Below are 23,291 nucleotides of genomic sequence, written 5' to 3'. Positions count from 1 at the left end.
CACAATGAAAAAAATTGCGGGAACATTGTGTCTCCATAGTGACAGGTAATCATACTGGGCCATTCACACAAACTTCCAAGTGGCTGGTTTAATCAAAGAGCTAGAACTACATGGCACAGCAGCTTGCTGACAGTCCTCTACAACAGAGGACTGGGTACTGGGTTGTGATTCACCATTACAGAAAGTTCCTCTGGAACTTGGATGTCAGAACATGGCCTTTATGGTAGCATTCTCTCCTCTGTCAGGAGGTTGTGAGCAGATAATCTGGACTGACACTCGAGCAGTACTGAGGCAGTACAGCACTGTTGGAGGCTCTGTCTTTCGGGTGAGATGTTGAGGCTCCGTCTGCCCAGATATACGTAACTGATGCTGTGGCACTATTTCGACGAAGAGCAGAGGAGTTCTTCCCAGTGTCCTGGCCAATATTTATCCCTCAACCAATATCATTAAAAACATATTATCTGGTCATTATCGCATTGCTGTTTATGGGACTTTGCTATAAACAAATGAGCTGCTGTCTTTCCTACATTACATTAGCTATAGCACTGCAAAAGTACATAATTGACTTTAAAGAGTTTTGAGATGTTCTGAAGTTGTGAAAGGCACTATAAAAATGCAAGTCTTTTCTTTTTCATGGTGAATTCCTAGGAGGATGAAATTCTCCAGAAAAGAATGCAAAATCTGCTCTGGCTGCAGTCGATAGGGGTCGAGGCCAAGGAGGATCTCCAAGAGGTGAAGAGCTAGAAGGCCTCGCTCTTTGCCACTGAGGCCTCCAAGATCATCTTCCAGTCCAGAGTCCACTCTGTTGAGTAGGATGAGATGTGCTCGCATTTCTTCTTCCAAAAGATACACAGATAGAGCTCTGTGATCAGCAGCCTGAAGGAAGAGAATGGCTCAGTAATGTCTTTGCAGTCCGACATACTAAGGATCAGCAGATCCTTTTATGTTGGGCTGTACGACGTGAAGCCCACAGACAGCACGGCCTCCCAGTCTTTCCTGTCATCTATCACGGAGGTCTTAGATGACCGCATGCGGGAGAGACTGGACAAACCGCTAACTCGGGATGAGCTGACAAACGCCGTCAGGTCCTTCGAGACGAGTAAAACTCCCGGAAGCGATGGCTTACCGGTTGAATTGTATTCGGCTCTGTGGGACTGGATTGGCCCAGACCTGCTGGAAGTATACGAAAGTATGCTTCTGGCCGGCAGCATGTCAGAATCCATGAGGAAAGGCATAATCACCCTCATCTACAAGCGAAAGGGGGAGAGGGCGGAAATCCAAAATTGGCGGCCCATCTCACTGCTTAATGTTGACTACAAGATTCTGTCCAAAGTCGTCACCAGTCAGGTCAAGTCTGCTCTGGAGTTGGTGATTCACCCTGACCAGACCTGTACTGTACCCGGCAGGAAGATCTCTGATAGCCTCGCGCTACTCAGTGATACGATCGCCAATGTACGGGACAGGAGAGTGGACACCTACCTCATCAGCTTGGGCCAGGAGAAGGCTTTTGACAGGATATCGCATGCTTACATGATGGATGTGCTCTCCAAAATTGGGTTTGGGGAGGGAATCGGCAATTGCATCTGACTGCTCTACACAAACAACAGTAGCACAATCTCAATCAATGGGTGGGAATCAGAAAATTTCCTGATCCAATCTGGAGTCAAACAGTGCTGTCCTCTCTCCCCGGTCTTGTTTGTCTGCTGTATCGAAAGTTTTCCTGAGTCCATTAGGAAGGATGCGAGCATAAGAGGATTGACAATCCCAGGCAGCGGAGGCATTCGGGTCAAAGCCACCATGTACATGGAGGACACGCCGTCTTCTGCTCGGATCTGCTGTCCATTCGCAGACTGATGAGCATCTGAGACCAGTTCGAACTGGCCTCGGGCGCCAAAGTTAACCACAGCAAGAGTGAGGCCATGTTCTTTGGGAACTGGGCCGACCGATGCTCTGTCCCCTTCACCATCAGGTCAGACTACCTGAAGGTGCTGGGGATATGGTTCGGAAGGGCCGGGGCATGCGCCAAAACGTGGAAGGAGCGCATGGTCAGGGTCCACCATAAACTGAGCATATTGGAGCAGTGATCTCTCTCCATTGTGGGTAAGAACCTGGTCATCAGGTGCGAAGCACTCGCCTTGTTGCTGTTTGTGGCGCAGGTCTGGCCCATACCCCAATCCTGCGCCATGGCGGTGATCCGAGCCATTTTCTGCTTTATCTGGAGATCCAAAATGGACTGGGTCTGGAGGGACACAATGTTCAAACCTCTGGATAAGGGCGGGAAAAATGTACCCAACGTCGCCCTCATCCTGATGACCACCTTCGCGTGCGGCTGCATCAAGTTGTGCATGGAGCCCCAGTACATAAACACCAAGTGTTGCTCCATGCTGAGGTTCTACCTGTCCCCGGTGTCGCAAAGGATGGATATGGTCACATTGCCGCAGAACGCTCCATCCATTTGGACCGTGCCGTACCACCTATCCTTCATGGAAAAGTTTCTGCGGAAAAACACCTTTGACCAGCAATCCATCAGGCAGTGGTCTGCACGGAATGTCCTCAAGGCCCTACGGGAAAAGGAGATGGTGGATCCTTTCGGATGGTTCCGCAAGCAGATTGCCAAAGTCATTTGGCACAATACCTCATCACCAGAACTTTCAAATAAGCACCAAGGCGTAGCTTGGCTGGTGGTGAGAAGGGCCCTCCCCATCAGATCCTTCCCGCACGGCCAGAGTGTCTCCCTCTCTGCACACTGCCCTCGAGGTGGCTGTGGTGGGGAAGAGACTGTTGCCCACCTCCTTCTGGAATGTGTCTTTGCAAAGCAGGTGTGGAAAGAGATGCAGTGGTTTTTGTCGAGGTTCATCCCAAGTAGCTCGGTAACACAGGAGTCTGTGCTCTACGGGCTGTTCCCAGGGGCGCACACCAAGATAAACATCAACTGCTGCTAGAGGACCATCAGTTCGGTGAAAGACGCTCTTTGGTCTGCTCGAAACTTGCTGGTCTTCCAGCTCAAAGAGTTGTCCACGGCCGAGTGTTGCAGACTGGCACATTCCAAGGTCCAGGACTATGTGCTGAATGACGCACTAAAGCTTGGGCAGCCACTGCAAAGGTTCAATGGGGAAAGACCACTGTGTAAGGTTCTTCCGCTATGGTGAACTGAGTAGTTGGACCCATGGGAACCCCTTGGGCTGTATAAACCAAATGTGGATTTGCTGTAAAATGTACATGGCATGTAAAATGGAATGGAAGGGTTGTGAGGCAACTCACTCCTATGTTGAAGAAAACTGATTTCCTTTGCACTTTTTGGAATGTCAACTTGGTGCTGTTTTGTAATGTAGTTTTTACAGATTTTTATGAATAAAGTGTATTTTTGGGGGAAAAAAGATGAAATGGAGAGTGAGCATTGAGAAAATGCCCAGAGAGAGACTTGTCCATAAAGAAAAAGTGAACACTAAGTATGTTTCTGCAGCACCTGATGCTCACTGAAAAGCATCATCATACCTTGGAGAGTCCATTTGAACTTTCAGAACTCAGGAATAGTGTGCATTGGTTCGGAGGGAATTTAGTGAGGGGAGAAAATTGTTTCTCAAAAGGAGAGGGTTGTGGGCATCACAGTGGCTCAGTTAGTGAATGCACTACGTGGTGTGGAATTGATCTGCACAGATCCAGGAGGTTCCAGTCTCTCTCTCTCCCAGATGGAGTAGCAGTCCAACCAGATTAGGCACTCGGATAGAGAAGGGGAAGATGATCATCTCCTGATGGTGATTGGAATATGCGCAGGGATGTGAAGAGAGGATCAGGGGGGTGCCCCACCTCACAGCTTACCCTGGACCAGACCAACCACCACCAAGAGCTGGAATTTATGTAGCGCCTTTAATATAGTAAAACATCCCAAGGTGCTTCACAGGAGTGTTATCAAACAACATTTGACAGCCAGTCACATGAGCTATTAGAACAAGTAACCAAAAATTTGTCGAAGAGGTAGGTTTTCAGGAGCCTCTTAAAAGATGAGAGACGGATAGTTTAGAGAGCGAATTTCAGAACTTAGGGCCTAAGCAGCTGAACATACAACAACCAATTAAAATCGGCAATGCACAATAGGATAAAATTGGATGCAGAGATTTTGGAGGGTTGCAGGGCTGGTGGAGGTTACAGACATGGGGAGTGGGGGAGACCCTGATGTAATTTGAAAGCATGGAAGAGAATTTTAAAATCGAGGCATTGTCAGATCAGTTTAGGTTAGCGAACTCGGGTGATGGGTGAGCGGGACTTGGTGCGAGTTAGGATATGGGCAACAGAATTTTGGGTGAGCTTAAGTTCATGGAGAGTGGAAAGCTTTTGAACAGTCAGAACTAGTTAACAAAGGAATGGAGGAGCATTTCAACAGCAGGTGAGCTAACACAGAGTGATGTTATGGGGGTGGAAGTAGACTGTTTTGGTGATGGAGAACATACAGAGTCAGAAGCTCATTGCATGGTCAAATAGAACATGAGAAATAGCAACAAGAGTTAGACTAGGTACCAAGATTGCAAACATTCTGGTTCAGCCTCAGACTGTGGCTAGGAGGAGGGTGGAGTTGCAGGCTGGGCCACTGGCTGAAGACAGTGGCTTCAGTTTTCCCAATATTTAGGTAGAGGAGATTTCTCATCCACAACTGGATGTTGAACAAGCAGTGTGACAGTTCAGAGACACTGGCAGGGTTGAGAGAAGTGGTGGTGAGCTCAAGCTGGTGTTGTCAGCATGATTGTCTTTTCGAATGATGTTGCCAAGAAAGGATCAGCACTTTCAATAGAGGGAAGGAGAGCAAAAGCTTTGTTTTTAAAATATTATCTTCTATATATTGCATACACTTCTGTATCTTCTTGGTTAAAGTGCAGGCAAAAATGTTTGTTGATTTAGACTGCACATTACCACATTAGCTGTCTGCACTAACCCGCTGGCAATATAATACTGTTGCGCTGCTTCAACTCAGTATTTCCCTGATATATTTTAGCTCCTGGAGGTCTGTATTTGCCCTATTTTCCATCGCAGCAGAGAATTCCGATCAGCGTCGCCAAAAGGGAAACAAGTGTTCAGCTTAAAAGGCAGCATTTTCTCTTAAATTTTCTGTCCACAGACCTTCCTCAGTACATTCAACCAAGGCGGCGCAGTGGTTAGCACTGCAGCCTCACAGCTCCAGGGACCTGGGTGACCGCGTGGGTTTTCGCCGGGTGCTCCGGTTTCCTCCCACAGCCAAAGACTTACAGGTGATACGTAAATTGGCCATTGTAAATTGCCCCTAGTGTAGGGAATATGGGATTACTGTAGGGTTAGTATAAATGGGTGGTTGTTGGTCGGCACAGACTCGGTGGGCCGAAGGGCCTGTTTCAGTGCTGTATCTCTAAATAAAAATAAAATATAGGGGCAGGAAAAAAAGCAACAACAACTTGTATTTATATAGCACCTTTTAACATAGAAAGATGGCTCAAAGCACTTCGCAGGAGCATTATCAAACAAAATTTGACACTGAGCCATATGAGGCAATATTCGGGCAGATGACTAAAAGCTTAGTCAAAGATTTAGGTTTTAAGGAGCATCTTTAAGGAGGAGAGTGAGAGGTAGAGAGACTTCAGGAGGGAATGCTAGAGCTTAGGGCCAAGGTAGCTGAAGGCACGACTGCCAATGATGGAGCAATTAAAATTAGGGATGTTCAAGAGGCCACACTAGGAGGAGTGCAGATATCTTGGAAGGTTGTAGGTGATTACAGAGATAGGGAGGGAGGCAGATGAGCTGAGGCAGGGTAGAGTAGGGCAACGTTAGAGGTGGAAATAAGCAGTCTTAGTGATGGCACAGATATGTGGTTGGAAGCTCAGCTTGGGGTTAAATATGATACCAAGGTTGCGCACAATCTGGTTCAGCCTCAGGCAGTTGCCAGAGAGAGGTATGGAGTCGATAGTTAGGGACAGAGTTTGGAGCAGGAACTGAAAACAATGGCTTTGGTCTTCCTAATATTTAATTGGAGAAAATGCCTGTTTATCCAGTCCTGAATGTCAGACACGCAGGTGATGGAGGGATCAAGAGAGGTGGTGGTGAGATAGAGCTGAGTTATATCTGCATACTTGTGAAATCTGGCGCTGTGTTTTGGGATGAAGTCATCAAGGGTTGTGGATGAGATATAGGAGGGGGCCAAGGTTTGGTCTTTGGGGGTACCAGAGGCATGGTGTAAGAGTGGGAAAAGAAACAGTTACAGGTCATTCTCTGTGTTGCTGGCTTATGAAAAAGCATGCTTAAGGTGGGTCTGTGTGTTTCTGGAGGCGCTCGTGAAGCCTTCTTTCTTTTGCATTATGACACTGCCACCAGAGGCTAGACTGCCTGCAGAAGATTACGGCACCAAGACTCAATGTAAAAAAAGACATTGGTGTATTTAACAGACAGTGGATTCACTGATAAAAAACAGATAAGGAAAACAGAATTGTATGCAATTTAGTGCTCTGCCGAACAAAGAGAATTCAGGCAACTGTACTGTCTCTGAAAGTGCAGACATTATCTCAGGCGTTGTGCGTTTCTAAATGATTAAATCAATCCAAACTTGTTCCCATGCTGCTCCACCCCAGGCACCAGTGGGCTTGTCCTGTCCTGAAACAAATTGTAAGGGATGTTGCTTTAAAAGGTGCTGCCTATTGTGAGCAACAGGGGGCTGTTGGCTGCTGTTATGGAGCAGGCAATTTGTCATCAATCCCATCTGTCTTCTTTCAGACCCATTGAGTGTTTGCAATCTGACACTGTGCAAGCTGCTGATTTACATCTGTACCAGCTCCTGCAGTCCTGGTCAAGCCCTCCTGCTCAGAGCAGGGCTTGTTTGCTTCTGTCTAGAGAGAGTGTGATATGGTGATTACCAGGCTCCCTGCAGCCTCCACTTGCAACCACACACAGCCAGCCTATAGTTGTTGGGGGTTACGGGTCAGGCCCTGTGGTATGTGCTGTTGACAGTTTTATTTAGCAAGACAACAAACCAAGTCTTATTGCCTTTATTATCCCCAATTTCATGGTTGGTGTGCAGTTTTCTTAATCTTGTTGTTTAACTTTTGCTTCACTCTCTCTTTTCTATGATCCATTGAAAGTGAATAGTGTTGTATTTACACACTACGTTTAGTTCATGGAATCATAAAATGTTTCAGGCACAGAAAGAGGCCACTTGGCCCATCGTGTCTGTGCCAGCTGAAAAACGATCCATCTATTCTACTACAGTATTTGGTCCATAGCCCTGCAGATTACGGCACTTGAGGGGCCTATCCAGACTCCTTTTGAATGAGTTGAGAGTCTCTGCCTCAACTAGCCTTTCAGGCAGTGAGTTCCAGACTATCACCACCCTCTGGGTAAAAAAGTTTTTCCTCATCTCCCCTCTAATTGTTCCACCAATCACTTGAAATCTATGCCCCCTCGTCACTGACCCCTCTGCTAAGGTGAATAGACCCTTCACCTCCACTCTATCCAGGCCCCTCAAAATTTTGTACATTTCAATCTGATCTCCCCTCAGCCTTCTCTGTTCCAAGGAGAACAACCCTAGCCTATCCAGTCTTTCCTCATAGCTGCATTTTTCCAGTCCTGGCAACATCTACATAAATCATCTCTGTACCCCCTCTAGTGCAATTACATCCTTTCTGTAATGAGGTGACCAAAACTGCACACAGTACTCAAGTTGAGGCCTAACCAATGAATTATACAGTTCCAGCATAACCTCCCTGCTCTTGTATCCTATACGTCGGCTAATAAAGGAAAGAAATCTATATGCCTTAACCACCTTATCGACCTGTCCTGCTACCTTCAGGGATCTGTGGACATTCACTCCAAGGTCCCTCACTTCCTCTACACTTCTCAGTATTTTCCCATTTATCGTATATTCTTTTACCTTGTTTGACCTTCCCAAATGCATCACCTCGCACTTCTCCAAGTTGAATTCCATTTGCCACTTTTCTGCCCATCTGACCAGACCATCAATATCCTCCTGCAGCCGACAGCTATCCTCCTCACTATCTACCACGCGGCCAATCTTTGTGTCATCTACAAACTTCTTGATCGTGCCCCCTACATTTACGTCCAGATCATTAATATTTCCCACAAAAAGCGGAACGCCACTGGAAACAGCCCTCCAGTCGTTAAAACGCCTGTCAACAATTACCCTTTGTTTCCTGCCACTGAACCAATTTTGTATCCACCTTGCTGCATTTCCCTGGATCCCATGGGATTTTATTTTTTTAACCAGTCTACCATGTGGGACCTTGTCAAAAGCCTTGCTCAAATCCATGCAGACCACATCAACTGCACTACCTATCCTCATCTATCTGCCTTGTTACTTCAATAAATTCGCTCAAGATGGTCCAACAAGATCATCCCTTAACAAATCCATGCTGACTATCCTTGATTAACCTGTGCCTTTCTAAGTGACAGTTTATCCTGTCTCTCAGAATAGATTCCAATAATTTGCCCACTACTGATGTTAGACTGACTGGCCTGTAATTAATCGGTCTATCCTTCGCTCCCTTTTTAAACAGAGGTACAACGTCAGCAGTTCTCCAATCCTCCGGCACCACACCTGTATCCAGTGAGGACTGGAAAATGATGGGTCAGACCTTCTGCTATTTCCTCTCTTGCTTCTTTTAACAGCCTAGGATACATTTCATCTGGCCCTGGTGATTTCTCAACTTTCAAGGATGCTAATCCCATTAATACTTCCTCTCTCCCTATGTTTATCACATCCAATACTTCACACTCTTCCTCCTTAACTACAATATCTGCATTGTCCCCCTCTTTTGTGAAGACAGACGCAAAGTATTCATTAAAAACCATACCAATATCTTCCGCCCCTACACATAGGTTACCTTTTCGGTCTTTATGGGCCCTAGTCTCTCCTTAGTTATCCTCTTACTCTTAATGTATTGATAAAACATCTTTGGGTTCACCTTGATTTTGCTTGCCAATATTCTTTCATGCCCTCTCTTTGCGTTCCTAATTTCCTTTCTGATTTCACCCCTCTATTTTCTTCTACTCTCAGCATTCTGTAGTATTGAGTTCTTGATGTCGGGCATAAGCTTTCCTTTTCTGCTTTATCTTGCCCTTTAGGCTCCTTGGCATCCATGGGGCTCCAGATTTGGCCGCCTCACCCTTATTCTTTGTGGGAACATGTTTACTCGGAACCCGTTGAATCTCCCCTTTGAATGCCTCCCACTGTTCTGACACTGATTTACCTTCAAGTCGCTGTTTCCAGTCCACTTTTGCTAAATCACTCCTCAGTTTAGTAAAATTGGCCTTGCCCCAATTGAGAACTCTAACTCCTCTGTCCTTTTCCATCATTATGTTAAAAGTGATAGTGATCATAATTCAATCACCAAAATGCTCTCCCACTGCCACCTCTTCCACCTGCCCATCTTCATTTCACCCCTTCCACCTGCCCGTCGTCTTTTCCTAAAACTAAGTCTAAAACTGCGCCCTCTCTTGAACTTGCTACATACTGGACAAAAAAGTTCTCCTGAATGCACCTCAAGAATTTTGCTCCCTCAATTCCTTTCACTCTAAAACTATCCCAGTTATTACTGGGGTAGTTAAAATCCCCTACTATTACTGCCCTATTGTTCTTGCACATCTCAGAGATTTGCCTACATATCTGCTCTTCTATCTCCCTCTGACTGTTTGGGGGTCTATAGTACACTCCCAGCAGTTTGGTTGCCCCTTTTTTGTCCTTTAGCTCAATCCATATGGCCTCATTTGATGAACTTTCCAACATATCATCCCTCCTCACAGCTATAATAATTTCCTTGACCAAAATTGCCACTCCCCATCCTTTCTTATCCCTCCCTATCGCGCCTCAAAGCCCTGTAACCAGGAATGTTGAGCTGCCATTCCTGTCCCTCCTTAAGCCATGTTTCTGTAATAGCTCTGATATCATACTGCCATGTGTCTATCTGTGCCCTCCACTCATCTGCTTTATTTGCTTGCATTTGAAATAGATCCCCTTGAGCACTGCCAAACTTCTTTTTAAATTTTCTAACCCTTGTTTTCTCTGTCTTCCAGACTCATCCATTAATCTTCTGCCTTCCATTTTCATTTCTGATTTTATCCCAACTGAGTCTACCCTCATGTCCCCATCCCCCTGCCTAACTAGTTTAAACCCTTCCCAACTAGCAAAACCTCTTGCAAGGAATTCAGTCCTGGTTCTGTTCAGATGCAACCCGACCAGCCTGTATGGGTCCTATCCTCCAGAGCCGGTCCCAGTGCCCCAGGATTCTGCACCATCTTTCCAGCCACGCATTCATCTGTCTTATCCTTCTATTTCTATACTCACTTGCGCGTGGCACTGGGAGTAATCCGGAGAATACTACTTTTGAGGTCCTGCTTGTTAATTTCTTCCCTAGCTCCTTAAATTCTGACTGCAAAACCACATCCCTCTTTCTACTTATGTCATTGGTTCCGATGTGGACCACGACTGCTGGCTGTTCACCCTCCCCCTTCAGGATGCTGTGCAGCCACTCAGTGACATCCTTGACCCTGGCACCAGGGAGGCAACACACCATCTTGGATTCACGTCTGCGGCCACAGAAACGCCTGTCTGTTCCCCTGACTATTGAATCACCTATCGCTATGGCTCTTCCAGTCTTCCCTGTACCCCCCTATGCAGCTGAGCCACCCATGGTGCCATGGACTTGGCTCTGGCTGCACTACCTAGGTGAAGCATCACTATCCTCCATATTCAGGACTGAATACCTGTTGGAGAGTGAGATGCACTCGGGTCTCTTGCACTACCTGCCTGATTCTTTTTGACTGCCTGGTGGTCACCCATTCCCCCTCTCACTGCATACTCTTAAGCTGTGGGGTGACCACATCTATAACCATACTATCCACGTAGCTCTTATTCTCATGAATGCACCGCAGTATCGCCAGCTGCTGCTCAAGTTCCAAAACCGGGAGCTCAAGCTGTTTCAGTTGACGACAGTTCCTACACAAATGGTTCTTCAGGATACGGGAAGCATCCTGGAGCTCCCACATAGCACAGGAGGTACACTCTCGAGGTTGAAGCACCCTGCCATTCCTTTATTTATTAGTTGACCCATTGTTACTGCTTAAAAAAAATACCTTATGAATATTTCAACAGCTTAGAATTGTTAATAAAACCTTACTAGTGCTGATAAATCCTACTAAAAATCAATACAGTTCATAATCATAGAGCCATAGAGTTATACAGCACAGAAACAGGCCCTTAGGCCCATTGTGTCGGTGCCGGCCTTCAAGCACCTACTATTCTAATCCCATTTTCCAGTACTTGGCCCGTAGCCTTGAATGCTATGGCATTTCAAGTGCTCATCTAAATACTTCTTAAATGTTGAGGGTTCCTGCTTCTACCACCTCTTCCGGCAGTGCGTTCCAGATTCCGAACACCCTCTGGGTGAAATTTTTTTTTCCTCAAATCCCCTCTAAACCTCCTGCCCCTTACCATAAATCTATGCCCCCTGGTTATTGACCCCTCTGCTAAGGCAAAAAGTTTCTTCCTATCTAACCTATCAATGCCACTCATAATTTTGTATACCTCAATCATGTCCCCCCTCAGCCTTCTCTGCTCTAAGGAAAACAAGCCAAGCCTTTTCAGTCTCTCTTCATAGTGGGAATGCTCCAACCCAGGCAACATCCTGGTGAATCTCCTCTGCGCCCTCTCCAGTGCAATCACATCCTTCCTATAGCCTGGTGCCCAGACTGTACACAGTACTCCAGCTGTGGCCTAAATCGCGTTTTATGCAGCTCTCATAGTTAAAATAAACCTTACTTAAAAAAAACAGCTACTTGTTCCTTATAATTAAGTGATTTATACACGCACCCTAACATTAGTTTACTAACCCAGCTATTTAGTGATATTCCCTAACAGCAGTTTCTCACCAACCAATCACCTTGCAGCTTTCCTGTGATGTCACTGTTCACTTTGTTTTCAAACTCCTGTGCGCCTGGATTCCTCTCCGCTGCTCTCCTGGAAGGTAAGTTCATATGATGCTTGTCAGTGTATACATTTCCAGTCAGCTGTGGTCACGTTGGAAACACTGTTTATTTTATGAAATAGAGCATTTTGATGAACTTTTGAGCTAAATACCCAGAGATATCTTATGAAGCCATTATAAATTTTGATTGCACTGGTCTTGTGGGAGGAGTCACTGATGTATCCAGCTTTCTTAACCTGACTTTGCCCTTGCTCGATGACACTAAACAAATTTTTCAGATCAATTTTCTCCTACCCGTCTCCCGAAACTGTGGGACACCTACCTTCTGAAACTTCAGGTGATAGCAGCTTTCAATTTTTTTCCCTCAACTTTTTTGTTTCATAACACCGACTGTTGCTGACTACAGTTCCAGGGGTGTTTTAGGTCTCTGGTACCTGAACGCAGTTGCTAATTTTCACAGTGATCCTAGACAGGGAGCATTTGCAAACTATTCAACCTGAAAGGCATCATTGCCTTTGCTTGATCTTGCCCTTGGGACCATGTCCATCTGCATCCACTTTCCAGCAAGTGGCTGGATAACAATGCGGAGTGGGAACATTGACTGATTTCTCCCTTTTCACCCCCTCCCCACACATGATCATCAGCCTAGAGGTGTTGAAACAAGTTGTAGCTCCCTGAATGCTACTTTGATTATGATCAGCTACCACTCTCCTGATGATTCAGTTGGTAAAGGCAGCATATCAGCGATTCCAGGTTTTATTCCTAATCTCTGCTTCTAGGAGTTCTACAATTAGCCTCGGGGCTGCTGAATTTGGAAGGTATCCCACTGCTGACTGCTGTTAGAAAGTGGATTGTGACCGGGCATGCAGTGAGGGCAATATTAGGTTGGACTGTGATTCCAAGTCTGCTGAGATCTGTTCGCCAATCTGAAAATTGGGAATTACGGTGATACAGGAGGTTGGCCCAGTATGGGTCTGCAACTACAGGGGAGAAAATGATCAAAAATTGATAACACAACACAAACTGCAGGGAACCTTCTAGTTTGTGTGGTCTAGGGATTACACAGACTAGAAAGGCCCAGTTTTAATTTGTGTGAGCTGTGCCTTTACCTACAAAGGCATCAAGGGCCTGAATTGAATTTCTGTTCATTTAACACCAATGTCCATGTGTCTCCTATGTTTAAACATAGTTGACTGTTGTACAGTGCAGCTTTTGTATTGGGTAAAGTGCCATACTTGTGCCACCCTGTCCTGACATATAGGTCTCCTGCAGCTGGCACAACCCCAAAGAACTTTTGCCGGATTTGCCAAACCCTTTGTTAATTTTTTTTCTGGCAGCTGGTCTTGGCAGATCCAGCAAGTTTAATTTGGGGCTGTCCCCGGCTACATGCAATCCACATGTCAAGAGCCAATGATACTAGGACTGCTGCACAAGGTAATTTGTTCCCACTCCTATACTCAGTGTGTCAGATAAATCTTGCAGACACAGGAAGTGGTGACACTGCAAATGCTTAATCTGGAGCTTTGCAAGTAAATTTCTAGTGCTAGATTGATGCAGTTAAAGTCGGTGTATTCCAATTTATGCCTATATGGAGACGAGAGCCTTTGTGTTCAGTAACGACAATAGTAACTTGTATTTATACAGCACCCTTAACGTAGTAAAATATCCCAAGGTACTTTCATGGGTACTTTCATCAAACAAAATTTGACACAGAGCCACATGAGGAGATATTGCTTGTCAAAGAGTTAGGTTTTAAGGAGCATCTTAAAGGAGGAAAAAGAGGCAGAGAAGTTTAGGAAGGGAATTCCAGAATTTAGGCCCTTGGCTGAAGCAGAGCAACCAATAATGGAGCGAATAAAATAGTGGATGCTTGAGGCCAGAATTGGAGGAGCACAGATAACTCGGAGGGTTGTATGGCTACAGGAGATTACTGAGATAGGGACGGGCAAGGCCATGGAGGGACTTGAAAACAAAGATGAGAATTTTAAAATCAAGATGTTGTTTCACCAGGAGCCAGTGTAGACCAGGGAGCACAGGGGTGATGGGTGAATGGGACTTGGTGGAAGTTAGGAGACAAGTAATTAGGAGAGCGAAGAGGGGACATGAGAAAACATTGGCGGGCAAGATAAAGGAAAATCCTAAGGTATTTTATAAGTATATTAAAGGCAAGAGGATAACCAGGAAAAGAGTAGGGCCCATTAGAGACCAAAGTGGCAATCTGTGTTTGGAGCCAGAGGACATAGGTGAGGTTTTAGATGATTACCTTTCATCTGTGTTCACTATGGAGAAGGACGATGTAGGTGTAGAGATCAGTCAGGGGGATTGCGATATACTTGAACATATTAGCATTGAAAGGGAGGAAGTATTAGATGTTTTGGCAGGCTTAAAAGTGGATAACTCCCCAGGCCCAGATGAGATGTATCCCAGGCTGTTATGTGAGGCAAGGGAGGAGACAGCAGGGGCTCTGACACAAATTTTCAGATCCTCTGTGGCTATGGGAGAGGTGCCAGAGGACTGCGAATGTGGTGCTATTATTCAAGAAGGGTGGAGGGATAGACCAGATAATTACAAGCCAGTGAGTCTAAAAGCAGTGGTTGGATTACTATTGGAAAAAGTTCTGAGGGACAGGATTAATCTCCACATGGAGAGGCAGGGATTAATCAGGGATAGTCAGCACGGCTTTGTCGGGGAGATCGTGTCCAACTAACTTATTTATTTATTTAGAGATACAGCACTGAAACAGGCCCTTCGGCCCACCGAGTCTGTGCCGACCAACAACCACCCATTTATACTAACCCTACACTACCCCCATATTTTCTACCACATCCCCACCATTCTCCTACCACCTACCTACACTAGGGGCAATTTACAATGGCCAATTTACCTATCAACCTGCAAGTCTTTTGGAGGTGGGAGGAAACCGGAGCACCCGGCGGAAACCCACGCAGACACAGGGAGAACTTGCAAACTCCGCACAGGCAGTACCCAGAATTGAACCCAGGTCGCTGGAGCTGTGAGGCTGCGGTGCTAACCACTGCGCCACTGTGCTGCCCTTCCGGTTGGAAGTCTGACTGATAGAATTAACTTGATTGAATTTTTCGAGGCGGTGACTAGATGTGTAGATGATGTGTAAGGCTTTTGATAAGATCCCGCATGGGAGATTGGTTGAGAAGGGAAGAGCCCATGGGATCCAGGGCAATTTGGCAAATTGGATCCAAAATTGGTTGAGTGGCAGGAAACAGAGGGTGATGGTCGAGGGTTGTTTTTATGAGTGGAAGCCTGTGACCATTGGTGTACCACAGGGATCGGTACTGGGACCTTTGCTGTTTATAGTGTACATTAATGATTTAGACGTGAATATAGAAGGTATGATAAGTTCGCAGATGACACGAAAATTGGTGGTGTCGTAAATAGTGAGGTGGAAAGCTTTAGATTACAGGACGATATAAATGGGCTGGTAAGATGGGCGGAGCAGTGGCAAATGGAATTTAATTCTGAGAAGTGTGAGGTGATGCATTTTGGGAGGACTAGCAAGGCAAGGGAATACACAAAGAGAAGGACTTAGTGGATGATGAGCCTAGGGAAGAGAGTGTAGATAGTCTCAGTCATCTCATTATCAAAAAGGAGGAGGTGTTGGGTGTATTGCAAAGCATTAAGGTAGATAAGTCCCCAGAATACTAAGGGAGGCAAGGGAAGAAATTGCTGGGGCCTTGACAGAAATATTTGCATCCTCATTGGCTACAGGTGAGATCCCAGAGGACTGGAGAATAGCCAATGTTGTTCCTCTGTTTAAGAAGGTTAGCAAGGATAATCCAGGAAATTATAGGCCATTGAGCCTTACGTCAGTGGTAGGGAAACTATTAGAGAGAATTAGACAGGATTTACTCCCATTTGGAAACAAACGAACTTATTAGCGAGAGGCAGCATGGTTTTATGAAGGGGAGGTCATGTCTCACTAATTTGATTGAGTTTTTTGAGGAAGTGACAAAGATGATTGATGAAGGAAGGGCAGTGGATGTTATCTATATGGACTTCAGTAAAGCCTTTGACAAGGTCCCTCATGGCAGACTGGTACAAAAGGTGAAGTCACACGGGATCAGTGGTGAGCTGGCAAGATGGATACAGAACTGGCTCCGTCATAGAAGACGGAGGGTAGCAGTGGAAGGGTGCTTTTCTGAATGGAGGGATGTGACTAGTGGTCCGCAGGGATCAGTGCTGGGACCTTTGCTGTTTGTAGTATATATAAATGATTTGAAGGAAAATGTAGCTGGTCTGATTAGTAAGTTTGCGGACGACACAAAGGTTGGTGGAGTTGCGGATAGTGAAGAGGATTGTCAGAGATACAGCAGGATATAGATCGGATGGAGACTTGGGCGGAAAAATGGCAGATGGAGTTTAATCCGGACAAATGTGAGGTAATGCATTTTGGAAGGTCTAATGCAGGTGGGAAGTATACAGTAAATGGCAGAACCCTTAGGAGTATTGACAGGCAGAGAGATCTGGGCATACAGGTCCACAGCTCACTGAAAGTGGCAACGCAGGTGGATAAGGTAGTCAAGAAGGCATACGGCATGCTTGCCTTCATCGGTCGGGGCATAGAGTATAAAAATTGGCAAGTCATGCTGCAGCCGTACAGAACTATAGTTAGGCCACACTTAGAATATTGCGTGCAATTCTGGTCGCCACACGACCAGAAGGACGTGGAAGCTTTGGAGAGGGTACAGAAGAGGTTTACCAGGATGTTGCCTGGTCTGGGGACATTCGCTATGAGGGGAGGTTGGATAAACTCGGATTGTTTTCACTGGAACAACGGAGGGGGAAGGGCGACATGATAGAGGTTTACAAAGTTATGAGCGGCATGGACAGAGTGGATAGTCAGAAGCTTTTTCCCAGGGTGGAAGAGTCAGTTACTAGGGGACATAGGTTTAAGGTGAGGGGGGCAAAGTTTAGAGGGGATGTGCGAGGTAAATTCTTTACACAGAGGGTCGTGAGTGCCTGGAACTTGCTGCCGGGAGAGGTGGTGGAAGCAGGTACGATGGCGACGTTTAAGAGGCATCTTGACAAATAGATGAATAGGATGGGAATAGAGGGATACGGTCCCCGGAAGTGCAGAAGGTTGTAGTTTAAGATTGGCTCAGGCTTGGAGGGCCGAATGGCCTGTTCCTGTGCTGTACTGTTCTTTGTTAATACATAGAAAAATAGCAGGAGTAGGCCATTCGGCCCTTCGATCCTGCTCTGCCATTCATTATGATCATGGCTGATCATCCAACTCAGTAACCTGTTCCCAGTTTCGTCCCATACCCTTTGATCCCTTTAGACCCAAGAGGTATATCTAACTCCGGATTGAAAACATACAATGTTTTGGCCTCAATTGCTTTCTGTGGTCGTGAATTCCACAGGCTCACCACTCTCTGGGTGAAGAAATTTCTCCTCATCTCAGTCCTGAAAGGTTTACCCTGTAACCTTAGACTATGACCCCTGGTTCTGGACTCCCCCACCATTGGGACCATCCTTCCTGCATCTAACCTGTCAAGTCCTGTTAGAATTTTATAGGTTTCTATGAGATCCCCCCTCACTCTTCTGAACTCCAGCGAATATAATCCTAACCGACTCAATCTCTCCTCATACGTCAGTCCTACCATCCCAGGAATCAGTCTGGTAAACCTTCACTGCACTCCCTCCATAGCAATAATATTTGCGCCACACAAGTGCCAGGCAATGACCATCTCCTACAAGAGACAATCTAACCATCTCCCCTTGACATTTAACGGCATTACTATCGCTGAATCCCCCAGTATCAACATCCTAGGGGCTACCATTGACCATAAACTGAACTGGAGTAACCATATAAATACTGTGGCTACAAGAGCAGGTCAGAGGCTAGGAATCCTGCGGCGAGTAACTCACCTCCTGACTCCCCAAAGCCTGTCCACCATCTACAAGGCACGGGTCAGGAGTGTGATGGAATACTCTCCACTTGCCTGGATGGGTGCAGCTCCAACAACACTCAAGAAGCTCGACACCATCCAGTACAAAGCAGCCTGCTTGATTGGCAGCCCATCTACAAACATTCACTCCCTCCACCACCGACGCACAGTGGCAGCAGTGTGTACCATCTACAAGATGCACTGCAGCAATGCACCAAGGCTCCTTAGACAGCACCTTCCAAACTCACGACCTCTACCACCTAGAAGGACAAGGGCAGCAAATACATGGGAACACCACCACCTGCAAGTTCCCCTCCAAGTCACACGCCATCCTGACTTGGAACTATGTTGCCGTTCCTTCACTGTCGCTGGGTTAAAATCCTGAAACTCCTTTCCTAACAGCACTGTGCGTATACCTACCCCAAATGGACTGCAGCGGTTCAAGAAGGCAGCTCACCACCACCTTCTCAAGGGCAATTAGGGATGGGCAATAAATGCTGGCCTGGCCAGTGTCGCCCACATCCCATGAATGAATAAAAAAAAAACATCCTTCCTCAGACAAGGAGACCAAAACTGCACACACTATTCCAGGTGTGGCCTCATCAAGGCCCTGTATAATTGCAGCAAAACATCCTTGCTCCTGTACTCAAATCCTCTCGCTATGAAGGCCAACATACCATTTGCCTTTTTTACCGCCTGTTGCACCTACATGCTTGCCTTCAGCGACTGGTGTGCGAGAACACCCAGGTCTCGCTGCATATTCCCCTCTCTCAGTTTATAGCCATTCAGATAATCTGCCTTCCTGTTTTTGCTACCAAAGTGGATAACCTCACATTTATCCACATTATACTGCATCTGCCGTGCATTAGCCCACTCACTCAACTTGTCCAAATCACCCTGAAGCCTCTCTGCATCCTTTTCACAACTCATCCTCCCACCCAGGTTTGTGTCATTTGCAAATTTGGAGCTATTACATTTAGTTCCCTCATCTAAATCATTAATATATATTGTGAGTAGCTGGGGTCTTAGCACCAGTCCCTGCGGTACCCCACTAGTCACTGCCTGCCATTCGGAAAAAGACACATTTATCCCTACTCTTTGTTTCCTGTCTGCCAACCAATTTTCTGTCCATCGCAATACACTAACCCCAATCCCATGCGCTTTAATTTTGCATGCTAATCTCTTATGTGGGAGAATGGATTATAGGACCCTAGGAAGTACAGAAGGTCAGAGGGACCTTGTTGTACTTGTCCATAGATCATTGAAGACAGCAGCACAGGTAGATAAGGTGATTAGGATGTCATATGGGATACTTGCCTTTATCAGCCGAGGCATAGAATATAAGAGCAGGGAGGTTATGATGGAGCTGTATAAAACGCTAGTTAGGCCACAGCTGGAGTACAGTGTAAAGTTCTGGGCACCACACTATAGGAAGGATGTGATTGCACTGGAGAGGGTGCAGAGGAGATTCACCAGGATGTTGACTGGGCTGGAGCATTTCAGCTATTAAGAAAGACTGAAAAGGCTAGGATTGTTTTCCTTCGAGCAGAGAAGGCTGAGAGGGGACATGATTGATGTATACAAAATTATGAGGGGCATTGATAGGTTAGATCGGAAGAAACTTTTTCCCTTAGTGGAGGGGTCAATAACCAGGGGGCATAGATTTAAGGTAAGGGGAAGGAGGTTTAGAGGGGGTTTGAGGAAATTTTTTTTCACCCAGAGGGTGGTTGGAATCTGGAACGCACTGCCTGAAGAGGTGGTAGAGGCAGGTACACTCGCAACATTTAAGAAGTATTTGGATGAGCACTTGAAACATCATAGCATACAAGGCCAAGTGCTGGAAAATGGGATTAGAATAGTTAGGTGCTTGATGGCCAGCACAGACACGATGGGCTGAAGGGCCTGTTTCTGTGCTGTATAACTCTGTGACTCTAAGCAGCAGAGTTTTGAATGTCCTCAAGTTTACGTAGGGAAGAACGTGGGTCTGACCAGGAGAGCTCAAGTCTAGAGGTAACAAACGCATAGATGAGGGTTTCAGCAGCTGATGAGCTGAGGCAGGGCAAGAGTGAGACGATGTTAGGGAGTTAGAAGTAGGCAGTCCTAGTGATGGTGAGGATATGTGGATGGAAGTTTATCTCAAGAAGATATGACTCCAAGATTGTAAAAAGTCCAATTCACCCTCCAGGGAGAGGGATGAGGTTTTGGCTAAGGAACAGAGTTTGTAGCAGGGACTCGAGACAGTGGTTTCGTTCTTCCCAATATTTAGTTAAGGGGAAGTTTCTGCTCCGCCAGTACTGGATGTTGGACAAGCAGTGTGACAATTTAGAGGCAGTGGAGGGCTCGAGAGAGGTGATGGTCAGGTGAAGCGGGGCATTGTCAGCATACACGTGGAAACTGACACTGTGTTTTCCGAAAATGTTGCTGACGAGCAGGATGCAGATGAGGAACCGATTGGGGCCAAAGGGGGACATGAGGTAATGGTGTGGAAGTGGGAAGAGAAGCCATTGCTGGCTGCGACTGGATAACTAAGAATGGAACCAGGCACATGCAGTCCGGCCCAGCTAGATGACAGTGGAGAAGCACGGAAGGAAGGTGGTGTAGTCAACTTTGCCAAAGGTTGCAGACAGATCGAGAAGGACAAAGAAGGATTATTTACCTTTGTCACAGTCTCGTAGGATGTCATTTGTGACTTTGAAAGTCGTTTCAATACTGTGGCAGGGGGCAGAAACTTAATTGGAGGGATGGAAAGATGGGCCTCAGAACTGAATATTTTTGTAATTTATATTTATTTAAATTAGACCCCAAAGGACTTTGTTATCTTATTTTCAATTAACTATTTAAATGAGTTTAAAGTAGAAGTTCAAACAATAAATGATTGGCAGTAATATAAGTGGATAGGGGCACTTTCACCCGCAAGGTAATCGCTTTACAGAAGATCGATTTTTCTGTTCTCTCTTTCTCGCTTTTATTTCAGACACTGCAGCTTGCTGGATATTGAGATTTGTTTTCTCTCTCTCCCTGTAGGGCAGCATCATGGAACCTCAGATATTGATGGTGATATTGATTACATAGCATCACTCTTAGCCAAAAAAACTGTGGCAAATACACTACAACTGGCTGCAGCGAGTAAGTACACTGCACACACAGCATGTCAGAAGGCTTCAGACCAAATTTTAAATGTAAAATAATTGATTTGAGACCCTTTGTGCCATTTTTTTAAAGGCCCCTGCGGTGTTTTGTTCCTCCATTTAAAGGCAAGTTCTGTTTGTTAGTCAATCCTTCCCATTACCTGCTGTAAAATGGTGCACTTTGATCTGTTGCTGTGACGATTGCAGTGCAGTATCAGCCAGGGCCGGGTGTGCAGAAGTGCATGCTGTTGCCTATTGACTGGAAGCTGTCAATGGAGAGAGCCTGTGCAGGGATAAATGAAGGTTTCACTGCCTCCCAATCTCTACCCAGCTTGTCCAGAAGTCTGCCGATCTTGCACAAAGCCCTGTTTACCTGTTACTCTGATCACTTTAGCCTCCTTCGGTTTCCTGCCTCTTGGTACATTGACATCAAAATTTTCATATCTAAATATCCCTCCATGACTTTTGTTCCACCAGACCAGATGCTCCTCCAGCAGCTTCCTCCCTTCCAACTCTGGTTTACTGGGCATTTTTCTCATTCCCTCTACTCTTCCCTTGGTGACAGAGCGTGCAGCCATTGCACCTGCACACTTTGCAACTTTCTCGCCTCCCTGTTTTTTTTCTTTCCACTTTCAAAAACCATCTTGAAATCTATCTGTTTGACAGTGCCCCCTACTCGGGCCTGATTCCCAACTCTGCAGAGATTTAGCATGTTTTTCTACATTAACAATGTATGTTTATTTACTAGAATGATACCAAGAATGAGGGGCTTTAGTTATATGGAGAGACTAGAAAAGTAGGGGTTGCTCTCCTTAGAGCAGGGAAGGTTATAGGAAGATTTAATAGAAGAGTTCAAAATTGTAAGGGATTTTAGTAGATTAAATATGATTTCCACTGGCAGGAGCGTCAATAAGCAGAGGACACAGATATATTGACGAATGAGCAAGAGGGGAGATAAGAAAATTTTTTATATAGCAAGTTGTTATGATTGCACTGCCTGAAAGGATGATGGAAGCAGATTCAATAGTAATAACAACTTATTTATATAGCGCCTTCAACGAAATAAAACGTCCCAAAGCGCATCACAGGAGTGCTGTAAAACAAAGTATGACACCGAGCCACAAAATGAGATATTAGGGCAGCTGACCAAAAGCTTGGTCAAAGAGGTAGGGTTTAAGCAGTGTCTTAATGAAGGAAAGTGAGATGGAGAGGTGTAGGGAGGGTATTCCAGAGTTTGGGGCAAAGGCAACTGAAGGCGCAGCCACCAATAGTAATATCAGGGATGCACAAGAGACCAGAATTAAAGGAGCACAGATAACCTGGAGGGTTGTGGGGCTGGAGGAGATCACAGAGATAGAAAGGGGCGAGGCCATGAAGGGATTTGAAAACAAGGATGAGAATTTTAAAATCAAGACATTGCTTGACCGGGAGCCAATGTAGGTCAGCAAGCACGGGTTGATATGGGGCTGGGACTTGGTGTGAGCTAAGACACAGGCAGCAAAGTTTCTGATGACCTCTAGTTTACGGAGAGTAGAATGTGGGAGACCAGCCAGGAGTGTGTTGGAATAAAAACAAGAAATGCTGGAACCACTCAGCAGGTCTGGCAGCATCTGTGGAAAGAGAAGCAGAGTTAAAACTTTTCGGGTCAGTGACCCTTCTTCGTGTGTTGGAATAGTCAAGTATAGAGGTAACGAAGATATGAATAAGGTTTTTAGCAGCAGATGAGCTGAAACGGGCAAAGTTGGGCATTGTTACAGAGCTGGAAGTAGGTTGTCTTAGTGATGGCATGAATATGAGATCAGAAGCTTATCTCGGGGTCAAATGTGACACCAAGGTTGCGAACAGACTGGCTTAATCTCAGACTGTTGCCAGGGAGAGAAATGGAGCCGGTAGCTAGGGAACAGGGATTGGAGCGGGAACCAAAAACAATAACTTTAGCTTCTCCAATATTTAATTGGAGGAAATTTCTGCTCATCCAGTACTGGATGTCGGTTGAATAAGTTGCAGGCAGTCAATGTCCAAGAATGAATATTTGGGCAAGAAAAAGCACCAAGAGTCAGTGTTTTCAGGAAAAGTGGGGAGCGGAAATCAGAAGGCCTCAGCAATAGCCATTTGCACAACAGAACATTATTAGAACACTGTGTTTTCATTAGAAAATAAATGTATCCTGCACTTTGTAGAGGAACTGAAAATGGCAACCCGGTGTAAGCCAAGAGAACAGATCTCCAGAAACTGGAGAGTAAGAGGTACATGGGAGCAGCCGAAAATTGATCCTTCCTGTGGAC

General features: G+C 45.8%; 1 protein-coding gene across 1 annotated transcript in view; it reads left to right on the top strand.

The window, feature by feature from the left end:
- LOC137347475 (neural proliferation differentiation and control protein 1-like) overlaps positions 1-23,291 on the top strand; it is a 253,442-nt gene that overhangs the window by 219,491 nt on the left and 10,660 nt on the right. Inside the window, exon 4 of the mRNA XM_068011921.1 lies at positions 20,903-21,004. Within this exon, the coding sequence (XP_067868022.1) occupies positions 20,903-21,004 (102 nt within the window). The remainder of the gene's footprint in view (positions 1-20,902; positions 21,005-23,291) is intronic.

This window comes from Heterodontus francisci, chromosome 32 (genome assembly GCF_036365525.1).
Source record: "Heterodontus francisci isolate sHetFra1 chromosome 32, sHetFra1.hap1, whole genome shotgun sequence".
In the NCBI taxonomy this organism is placed as follows: Eukaryota; Metazoa; Chordata; class Chondrichthyes; order Heterodontiformes; family Heterodontidae; genus Heterodontus; species Heterodontus francisci.
The sequence above is the reverse complement of the archived record's forward strand: the minus strand, read 5'-3'. Positions and strand labels throughout refer to the sequence as shown.